Source organism: Lytechinus variegatus, chromosome 1 (genome assembly GCF_018143015.1).
Source record: "Lytechinus variegatus isolate NC3 chromosome 1, Lvar_3.0, whole genome shotgun sequence".
In the NCBI taxonomy this organism is placed as follows: domain Eukaryota; kingdom Metazoa; phylum Echinodermata; class Echinoidea; order Temnopleuroida; family Toxopneustidae; genus Lytechinus; species Lytechinus variegatus.
In genome coordinates, this window is record NC_054740.1 from 83,571,551 (window position 1) to 83,583,802 (window position 12,252).

General features: G+C 35.5%; 1 protein-coding gene across 9 annotated transcripts in view; it reads right to left on the reverse strand.

Moving 5' to 3' along the window:
* The window catches only part of LOC121425564 (arf-GAP with SH3 domain, ANK repeat and PH domain-containing protein 1-like), an 85,206-nt gene extending 76,554 nt beyond the window's left edge, over nt 1–8,652 (reverse strand). For all 9 annotated transcript variants that reach the window (XM_041621703.1, XM_041621692.1, XM_041621675.1 and 6 more), the window contains exon 1: nt 8,387–8,652. In XM_041621703.1, coding sequence (XP_041477637.1) covers nt 8,387–8,611 — 225 coding nt within the window. In that variant the 5' untranslated portion in view covers nt 8,612–8,652. The remainder of the gene's footprint in view (nt 1–8,386) is intronic.
* Nucleotides 8,653–12,252: the final 3,600 nt, after the last annotated feature.

Genomic DNA, 12,252 nt, shown 5'->3' on the forward strand with positions numbered 1-12,252 from the left:
ATGAATATTCATTAGGTGAGCTGATGATGTCACAACCCCACTTTTCTTTAAATTTTTCATCTTTTCATACATGCGTGAATAATGTGTCTTCTTTATATTGAAATAAGTTGCAGCAATGAATATCTCATATACATGTACATATAAAATCAGTTCTCAATCCAATTTAATTTCTTAGTAAAAAAAATGTGAATAAACCCAACTTCATATACCCGTAATAAAATACCAAAGAACAAGTGGGGATATGACATCATCAATTCGCTCATTTAATATTTATGAAGATATGCCTCAAACTGTGTCACCAGAATATTGCAAATCTTTAAAATGCCACAAATTTGTTATTCCTTGTCCGATTTTGATCAAATTTTCAGTGTTTTGTTTGTCTGATTTTCCTTTATCTGTTTCAATCACATTATTTTCAGCCCGGATCATCCCTTCAAAACATCTCCCCTACAGAAAGTACATGCATGTTTGTATGTAGCTGAAACATGTCACGGATTACACAAATGCTTTATTATAAAAGGCCTTTCCGAAACATGTTTACATGGACAACAACTGAAAAAAAACAACCTAAAACGTGTTTTGAAACAATTACAGTATGCTACAATTTTATGTAAAGGCACCCAATATAATGCATGGTAGGTTTCCACTTTCCAGATAAACAATGTTGTTCTATAGCCTAGATATGTTGATCAGGGGCCCGTTGCAGAAAGAGTTGCATTTAAACGCAAGCCAAAAAATCAATCGCAAGTCCAAAATGCGCGCTGTTGATTGGTTGAATATCAAGTTGCGCATGATTTTTAGAGTTGCGATTGATTGCAACTCTTTCTGCAACGGGCCCCAGATCAGAACAAGTACAATAATAATGTTCCTACACATGATGCAGGCATGCATCTACTGTAACAATGCCTGTGCAGTCCTCTCCAGATTATTTTGTATCAACCAACATTCATGAAATATCAGATTTCCTACAGTAGGCATGGCACATACTGTACATAGTACATACAATGAGAAGGCCTACACGACATGTCCATATATTTTTTCATTAAGTCTAGAGTACACTTCCTCAATAGTAGGATCCATGATTTTGTGTTGTACAGGTTTTATAATTGATAAAATAAGGAAGTACTGTTAAAAGCTTTAACTCTTTAGGCCTACATGTAGTTTGTATGGGGATAACTAATAAATAGTGCTCTCTATAAAAAGGAACCTAAAGTTATAAAATGTATCTTACACACATACATGTACATGTAGTTCCTCATATTAGACTGGCAGCACCAGTACTTTCACTATATTATAACAATACTCTGGTATAAATTCAAAGGAAGTTTTACAAGTACATGAAAAGACAAATTGCATACTCGAATCCTCAGACAAACTAAACTGCCTACTCCTTTGTTACACATACTTGTACTCTGAACCTACATCTTAACAATTTACATAGTGGTAATGTATATTCAGTGTGATGTTTTTAAAGAGCATCTTCATAATTAGAATGGTAGAACTTCTGTTGGACAGCAGATGCCGAAACTAGTGGGCTAGAACCCATCTGTACGTTTCAGATTTTTTGCAAGCAGTTTGGTCCGTGAATGTGTAGAGCCATCTCTTTCGGTAAATTGCCAATTCGTCCACTCACCAAATGGTCTACCTTCTTTTAGTCTAAAGTCATTCTGTCCATCAACATTTCATCTTACAACCATTTGGTCCAATCATCACTTTGTCTAATCACCAGGGGAGCGTTTCATGAAAGGACTTGTCAGACGTTTTATCCGACAAGTCCTATGTTATCCGACAGTTACTATAGTAACAATGCTTCTCAACCAATCAGAATCCAGGAAAGTTGTCAGATCTGACAACTTGTCGGACGAAAATATTGATGAAACGCCCCCCAGATTGTCTATTATCATTTCGTCTAATGACCAGTTGGTCTAATACCCATTTTCTTTTAATTCATTTTGCACAATTAACACTAGTTTAATTAGACCACATGGCATATGGACTAAATGGCTATTGGACAAAAAGGTTATAGCAGAATGGCATTAGACAGTAGACCGTGTGGTGAATAGACGAACTGATGGGAGACCAAATGATAGTAGACGAGTTGTCAATTGGACAAATTGGCATTAATAAACCTCTCTTTCTACCATCAACAGTCCAGATCAGATTCAGCTTTAATAGACCCTTATCTTCCCCCAATATATGGAAGGGTTATAAGGAGAAAAAAAGGTGAGAGGAGGGAATAGAAACCTGGGATGGACCTTCTACAGACAGAGAGGTCACAAGGTGATCATATGAAAGCAGGAAACCTGCCGGGAGTTGCAGGAAATTTCAGAGGAAGACAGTCAACTATGTGCTAACGTGTTATGTGCCTGCCTGCAAGGCAGCAGTCCTGTGCCTACTATCAGACAGTTTCAACTTGACACAGTTGCAATATTGAAAGAGCTTGAGAAACCTACTATACAAATTTACACCGAGTTTTATTTGCAAGAGTAACTAAAGGTATTAAAACAAGGCTTGAATGATACTGAGCTACTTTTTCACCATTCAAATCTCTTCAAGGTATATGCAAACTTTAAACGTAACATCCCCTTTTCATCTACAAATTCATTGAAGAAAATTAAGTTGGACAGTAAAAATTAATTGTGCCATCTCTCAGTAACATTATGTGGGTTTTTTCGGAAGACCTTTTTCAAACTTACATGTACATACATGTTTTCAATCTGCCATTTATATTCAAGAAGCTGTATGTATTTATGTACATATCCTGATAAATGAAATAAAACCGAAAAATAAGTACTCCATTTTTTTTTATTTGGACACTGCAATAATCAATCAATTTCGGACCTCATCTTTTAAGCAACATATGTTTTATGATATGATCTTGCATTTTACTTTAAATAAATTCAACTGGTGAGAACAAATAATAATTAGATCGGGGTTATTTCACCAGATTGGGATACATTTCTTTAATACATGACCACATTCAGACTGATTCATCCCACATAACATGCAGAATTAGTGCCTTGAAACATTACATGTAGTTTACTTGAATATTACCTACCCCGAAAATCATTGTAAAGAATTGGACGCAAGTTTCAACACCATAATCTAATTAAGCACGGATTAATCTTATTAAGCTGCTTTTAACTCTTGACTCACTCAGATGCCTATAATTTGTACATTAATAATACAAGAAAGTGTAGACTGACCAAGGAAGTGCTGTTTATTCCAATCCCTTTTTCAGGTCAAGTCTATTTGATCTTACCTACTTCCTGTTAATTCAAACAATTAACCAACAAGTTCCTATCCCTTCACTGCTTTGACAGGACAGCTATAGTGTTCAAGTGCTGGCCAAATATAGACAGCGCTAAAGTACTTCTTCAGTGAGCTGTGTTTGGACAATGCCATTTAACCTTCCTGTACACATTTAATGCAACATACATGTACATGTACATTTTATTTGTACCAAGTTCAAATACACCAATCAATTTCATTCCAATTTTAAGAATTTAGGTAAATTTTAAATAGCCCATAATCCCGTTCCTGTACTTTCTGTTTGGTCTAGTCCTTTATCATCTTATCCTAGTGCCTCTACAACCAAATTGTCTACTACTGTAACCTAAATGCCATCCGGCAATATACCATCTTTATTTTCAATTTTTTTTTCAAGGCTATAGACCGACCCATTTCATCTATTTAAATATCCACTTGGTCTTTTAAACACCTAATTCTTACTATTAGATTCAATGTATATGACTCAAATTTCCACTTGACAAAGTGCAAACTGATTAGTAAACCAAAATTAGCTTATAGTATACATAGATAGTACATGTACATGGTAGACCAAATAGTTCTAGCCCATCATAATGTGGTATCTGAATATAAGAAAACTACATGTACCGTACATCTGTACTGCTTGCAGTAAATAAAAAAGAGTGTACTTTTCATATTTTTAAGAACCAAATAAAAATGTGTCTGTATGACAATGTTTGGACAATTTATTTTGTGTGGTTTTTTTTGCATATTTACTTCATATGACTTTTTTTGGCACAAACAGTTCCTTAATTCATCATATATCTTGTTCCAAGATTTATTATTCCCTTTAATGTTTAATTTCAATAAAAACATAGTGTGATTAAAAAAAAAAATTCTTACTTTCCAGCACTAAAGGGCCTCATAGCTTGGAGCTAAAAATTACAGATTGTTCGTAAGAAAGGCTGTTTAATAGCACTCCCATATCATTCAACCAATGAAAATCTTTCCTACCAGGAGGTGGAGCAAAGAAGCAATTATGTTTTTTTTTTAGTCATCAAAAGTATTTTGAAATATTTCATCATTCTACGAGAATGTTGGACGTTTAACTGCCTGTAAAAACATAATTTTCTTTATTTTAATTTCAACATTTGGAGCAAATTCACCAAGAAATATTTCTGAATTGACGACAGAGATAAATAGTCCCCCGTCCTATTTCAAGGTTTTTTTTTCTTCAAGTAACATGGGCGCAAGCTAATCATCTGCTCTTCCTTTTATAAAATCAATATTAAAAATGTTGGTCCCAGACGTAAATATTCATACACGTATGCGATCAACACACATCTGCTTGCATTCAAATATACAGATATACATGTAGTCATCTGCATTGCAATGGTTAGTTTCGCCAGGATATATCTACGCAGGCACTGCTCTCCACATCATGTTTAGATGCACAAGATAAAAAGTTACCGGTAATCTCAGATAAAATATGACACTTCATCTACGAGTTCAGTATCTACGAAAGGATCTCAGAATACCAAATGCATTTTGAAGATGAATAAGAACAAAATAGGGAACTAAAAAAAAAACACCCCTGAATAGGCCAATTAATAAAAAATAAGAAGATTAAATTTTAAGGAAATACACATTAATACCAGTAGTATTTAATGATATTTTTTTAGACTTTCTGGAGTAATACCAAATATTTTGTTGCACAGTATCACTGACTTGCATAGCCACAACACAGACAGGGCGATTGCAGACTGCCTCTAGGCAGTTTAAATGTAACGGAGTGACATTCAGAACCTACTTTTTTGCATTCATGCAAAGATATCACCCATATTTGAATAGCTATTTGCAAAGAAATGGTACCCCACAGTAGTTGCTGAAAGTGAAACCCACTTTTCAAAATAATAACATTTGTTATTTTGATCCACTGAATTAATGAGATATGAATATTCATAAACATGGTTACGGAGTGATGCAAAATGGACATGCACATTGGAGGAGAAAACATGTATATTGCTCAAACTCTGTGAACGTTAAAATTGCTATTACATATTTACAATTTTGATTTATTGATTGTATTCTATGTTGTTCTAGCTTTAATATGCTGCATTACATTAAAAAATCGGTGTACGTAAACCTATACCTGGGGCAGTATTCTGAGGTCATTTTATCTTTAAAATATTTTATTCTATCTCGTAAAATGAAATTGGTATTCTGAGACGACATTTTATCTCTTAGATAAAATTCAAAATTTCATCTTGCGTATAAATTTTATCTTGCGTATCTATGATGATACGCAGCAGAGCAGTGGCTGCGTAGACATACCCATCGCGTATCTGGCCATTGCAACGCGGGTGATGTGCTTGCGCCCAAGTTACTCTGCAGAAAAAATAAAATAAACTTATACCCCTTTCATAAACCCATCCTCCAATTATCCCCCTAAGAGTGATTGCATTCACAAACTTTTACGAGCGCTCGACCTGAAAAAGGCGGATAATTGTCATGGCAACTGCACACGCCCCCTCCGATGGGGTTGCATTGGGTGACCTTGTGACCGCACCATTGCAATTATCAGCATTACTTTGGAAATGCGTTCATAAAGTCAAAATCTGGTCCCGATGCTACTATTATGCGGATAATTGCCGCATCGAAATAATGCGGATAACTCTGGTCCTCCTCCGATTTTACGACCAAATTATGCTATTATCCGCATAGTTGGGTTTATGAAAGGGGTAAAAAAAGAGGGTAGGGGCTATTTTATCTCCACGACGTTGATTTCGTCAAGATTTCTAGGTAAATAAACTCCAAATGTTTGCATGAAAATTAAGAAAACGCCTTCCTGTACAATCAGGAAGCATTTCATAAGACTTTTATTGACTAATATTGTCTTTGAAATGATGCTTGAAAAGATGCGATATAGAGTATAGACTTCGAAAAAAAAAAGAGTATTTCCATTTTTGTTAAAAAAAAATGTCTTTAAAGACGCGCAAGCGTATTGAAGTCAATAAATTGATGCAATCTCACTTCTTTGCCACACCTCCTAGCGGAATGGATTTCCATTGGTAGAGTGATATGAGAGAGCTATAAAAGCATGTTTCTAATTGGATATTGATTAAAAATAGGTTTGTCTTGCAGCTAGATAAAATGAAGATAAAATTGTTCACAGAATACCAATTTGGAGAGATATTAAGGGTATTTCATTTTACTGATTTTAACAGAGATAAAATATCTTATTTTATCTGAGATAAAATGGATCTCAGAATACCATCCCTGGTCACAGAGTGACGGTTACAGAGTGACGGTTACAGAGTGACATCAGAAATATCCACACACAGGCAACGTAAAATAAACTTGTATTTCAAAATTTTCGTTTGATATGATGTAAAATTATGACCTTCAGATTATCCAAAATGAAATTTTGTAAAACAAGCAACAGTTTTCTATTAAATTAAAATTAAGTAAAAACAATATATGTAGTCCCATGTATAGAATTTCTTGTATGGTTTGGATTCTCCTATAAGATGCGTGAGAAAAAAATTTGGCTAAAAATGTTCCCTTTTTGTATAAATTTATGAAATTCCATTTGAGTTTTGATCGAAAAATTTGAATCAAGATTTGAAACAGAGCCAATATGAATTTTTGGAAAATGAGTTTGTTTGGAATTGCTCCTCTCCCACGACTTAACCATGACAAACTTTTTTTCCATTCCAAAAAGCAAACAACAAACAACAAACATTAAGAAGAAAGTAAACTGGATTTCAATGCTGACATCACATTTTAATGCAGATGCTTGTTTATTTTTTTATTCTTTGTAGACTTGCTCTTTATGTTAATTTTGACTGTTAGCATTAGGGCAGTTCCATAAAGTAATCAACCTTTTTGTACAATCCGACCCCCATTTTTCTCAAAAGAATCAGAAATCAGAGACTGAAAATTTCATGGTCTCACATACATAGGGTCGGATGTACATATTTTATAGAATTGCCCATTAGACTTGGTCACGGATGACTAGAAATTAATAATCAACATTTGTGAGACTATGATGACCGTGGCATGATTGTGATTGGCTTAATTCATAGCCTGCAAACCGTGATAAACATAGATTTGATACAATCAGTAGGGAATCCCACTCGTATGCCCTCCCCCTTCATGAGAAATCCTTGAGCACAAACTCATAGTCATATTTGAAATTTTAACCAATACCCGGGGGGAGGGGTCAAATATATTGCTATGTATACACACGCATGACCCAAAAAAGCATTTAAAGGGGTGTTTTTTCAGCTTTGGACGTGGTCCGCACATGAATTCGTTAAAGGGTATTTTTGACTTGCATTTAAACGCAACTCTTTCTGCAAAGGGCCCCAGGAGCCGGAAAGAGTTCCATATGCACCCCCCACACCCCCCCCCCAAAAAAAAAATAACAAAAGATTAATGATTATCGAGACTTCCAGTTCGGTCACTTCAGATTTTTCTATCATTTTTTTACTGTTATTTACCTTAGTTGGGACCCGGACTCACCTCGTTTTATCTGCAGTCAAGACCTTTCCCGCTGTGCTAGCAAGAAGCACTGATACCGGAAGGGGTAGGCCTATTTTACGATTATCAGCCAATAGTTCAACTAGTCTTGACTAACAGACCCTTTAAGTTTAATAAACCGATGTCTAGATCCATGAACAATTACACGCACTAGATCCTGCTCGAAATTTGACGGAATAAAGCCATATTTTGGTATGTATTTCCATCATATATATTCTATATTAGCCTTAGGGCTAATATATTATTCTGAACCTTCTCCATGTTTTTATTTTCAATTTTAGTGGGGGTGCATGTGGATGTGGAACTTAGTAATAGTATCTTACCCAGGCCAGGACGGCAGGAGCCTCCTGCCGTCCTGGCTAGCCCTGCCTGCCCTTGGCTTGGGATATCATTATCAAAATATATTTCTCGAGTTATTAATATTTACATTTAGGCTAAAAACGATTATCTAACATTTCATTGCCTCACCCTGGATGAATCTAGACTATGTTACATGTACTACAAACAACACAGCGAAGCGACACCATATTCAAAGCATAATAAATACAGACACAGAATATTCATCAACCAGGCCACGCATATTGATACACACCTCCTCCAACGCGGAAACGACATTTCGGCAAGCCCCCATCCGAGCCACAAAATTCGACGTCGTCGGCGAACTGATGTCATCTGTGGTCTCCGCTAAGAACTCGGCGACAGTGATAGTGTCCGGCATGATTACCGCATAAGAAATTGCACTGTGATGGAAGAAATCCTTCAGTTTTTTCCAATATTTTGCAACGTTTCCTCTAATTTTTCCCGAGAAAATAAACATCCGTGGCCGGTCGACCCACGATCAGCGCTGCGGTACTACTACGAGAGCTATTTCATCTTGACCAGGAGATGGCGCTATGTAATTCAGCTTGATTCAGCTAGCTGTGAGATATGATTCTATAGCTCTATGATAATGATTCACGTGGTTTTTTTTGGGGGGGGGGTCTTACCTTTTTTGGGGAATAAAGTTGATACAAAATAATTTCGGATCTTACTCTATTTCAATAAAGTTTTCTCTATCCTTATGTTATATCTGATAACATTCTGAAGTACTGACAAGACAGTCAAATATATTGCTGTACACCGAAAACGCATTTTAAGGGGCGTTTTTTTTCAGTCTCGGATGCGAGCAGCGCATGCACTTGTTAAGGGTATCAAAAACACTGATTTTTTTTACAAAGAGGTAGTTTTGAAAGACTGGTCAAAGGTCAATCGCAGGGTCAAAGGTATTTAGGGTATTCTTTTCCAAAGCTTTTTTTAAGACTAGTCAAATGTATTTCAGGTATTCCCACCCCCCTCAAGCTTTTTCCTCGGGGTCATATTCTGGCGACAACTTATTGTGGGGCAAAAATGTGTAAATAAAGCCTGCAAAAAACTTGTTGAGGGGGGTATTTTGCACACAGAGAAAAACTTGTTATGGGGGGTGTTTACAAATAATTTTGCCACGCGTGTGTACAGCAATACATTTGACTGGCCACTCTAAAGCTCTCTGCCAAGCTCCACACTTTTTCTTTTCTCCCTTCATATTTCTCTCCCTCTTTCACGTGATATTGATATTTACCCAAACACAAAGAAAGCATGAATTCTTGAAAGCAAGCAACCAGAGGACAGAAGGCTTAAGATCCTATCTGAGGGACCTAGAACTGAGGATAAATGCCTTAACAAAGGGCACTAGCACACCAAGTGATGATCAAACCCAGGTCACTGGAGTCTAAACCCCACTCTATCAACTGATCTTTCACTCCCTCTTTCATCTGTCAGTCCACCTGCACATCCCCCACACTCCTTATTTCACTATTTCTCTCTACCCCCCTCCCACCCTCTCTATTCCTCTTCCTCCCAATTGCTCTGTTTCATCTCTGAAGGCACCTGCCATACCCCTTGACACTTTTTCCATTTCCCTTTTTTCTCCCCCCCCCCCCCCCCCCTCCCTCCCTCTCTGAGTTAGGAATAATAAGGCATACGACATAGACAAGAGAAAAAAAATAAGCAAATGATGATGATTCATGTACTTTCAAATTTATTATTTTAAGGCATCTGTACAATACACATGATTATCATTTCAAAATGGGTTTTTTTTCTTTCTAACTTTACAACATATCAGATAATTAGTGCATTCTCTTCAATGAAATGTTACAAATCATGACTCAAAGTCAATTGCTTTATTCACTTTAAATTTTAAAAAAAATGTTATATGACAACCTTTATCATATTCTTTCAATTGGAGGAACAAACACTAGTATGCTAAATGTGGTATAATGCACAAAAGATGAAACAAGTTCTAAACAAATGCAATTCAAATAAGCTACCTACACAGTACCTATTTTATACCTGGGGGCATTGTAAAGGGTGAACACAGTTTGAAGATGTGAATAAAGATCTGATGAAGTTACCAATTTATTTGTCTTCTGGATATAAAGTACAGTCAACGTTTATCACGGATGGCCACTTTGATTCTGGAACTTTTATTCTCCTTAAACTTAGGTTGTAGAAAGAACAATGCAACTTACTACCTAGTGAGGGTCATTTATAAATTCTGTTTGATTGTTTAGTGTATTCATTCTTCTTTAATCCACTGCGCAATAAAAAGTAGATGTACTGAGTCTTGTTACAAGCGACATACACAAATACAGCCTACACACAAATCAAGTCAATACAGAATATCTGAGAATATCTTAGTAAGATTACTTTCAATATTCCCAATAAAAACATAAATGCAGGTCTGCTGCTGAGGCGCCAATGTCACTTAAATCATTGAAAAAATACTAAATTCGTCTAGAAAAAAAAATTGACGCAAATGCACATCCTAAGATCAGGGCACCAGAACATAATAGTTAACGATTAATCACTAAATGAAATGACCAATTAAGATCATCGTTGCATGTGCATTTTGCTAAGTAGACTGACTATGGAATACTATCAATTGTTCTTTGAAATATCGATCAACCACTGACCTTTGTGTTACAGGACCCTGATTGCACAAAACTTGCCAAGGACTTATATCAGACATTTGAGAGTTATCCCCTATAATAACAAATAAAATTTCCAAGAAATATGGGAGGCATAAATTCCATAACAATTAGTAATCTGATTGGTTGCAATAGTGGGACCTGACAACTTTTCTTGGTTGAAATTGCATGAAAACATGTGTCTATGGCAATTGTTGGATAATGACAACTTTGTCAGTGCTAAACAACTTTCATAAAATGGTCCCCAACTGACTTACTGCTCATTTTCCTTTTTTGTTCAGTAAACTTCAGTTGTAGTTTTTGATTATGTTCTTATTCTATCATGGTGTTTACATAGATTGAAGCCAATGCAAATTCAATTTGTATACAGTTGTTCATAGGGGATTCTCCCCTGGATTATTGTGTACAGCCTTTAGAATGAGAGTCAAATTACATTCTGATATAAAAATTACATTGAATTTCTTCTACTTTTCTCTTTTCTGTTTTTCTAGACCTGCAATAATAATCTGGTGATTGTTAATTGCATGTAACAACATTATTATGGCCCCTCTTCTTCGTCTTGTTCTCATCAACAAAGGAGTAAGACTTAAGTCTCACTCCATCGAAGATCTTGGAACCTCACTGTATTTGTTACACCTCCCAATGAAAGAGAGATGACTTATGTGAAATATATCAACATTAAATTACATTGATATATTGTCTGCTAAATAACACAGCTTATAGTAACTGTCTTGCTTTTCTCCTCAGTCTTATGGTATCTTGGCGCAATCACTGTCTTGGATTGGGAGCACTAACACAAGAAAACCAAAGAACAATATTTATTACTGATCACTTTAAGAATATAGAATTAAATCAAGTTGTACAACACCATTAAAAACTGTATAGATCACCCCAAAAATGTAACATTCAATTCAGAATAGCTCATAAGACTCAAAACTAGATGTTCATATCTCATCAAACGGGGTGTGTTTTTATTGTTGCTATTTTTGTCTTCAAGGTCAAGGTGTCATTTCTTGTCTTATAAAATCATTGTTATGAAAGTATAAACTTTACTGTAGAGAAAGGATGGGAAAAATGACTCGTGAATTCTGAGAATACAGCAAGATACACTTCTTTAGAAACTCAAATAAAAGCTCCTCACAATTACAACAATGCAAATCAAGAGTATTGCTCTATGGAAACACACGTCTTGATATATAAATGTACATAACATTGATGAAAAAACTGATGTGATTATTTACATAAAAAGTAGAAATCTTCTGAGATGTTGTCATCTGGCATCAAACACCACCACTGAAAAAGAAAGATGAATTAAGGATAACAATGTCATGCAACATGGAAAGTGATTCCCCTTCAAAAATTATGCTTCTTACCTTTCATGATTGATCTTTCATCCTGAGTAATTAATACAAAACTTTTGGTAATCAATATTTTTTCACATACTTTTTTTTTT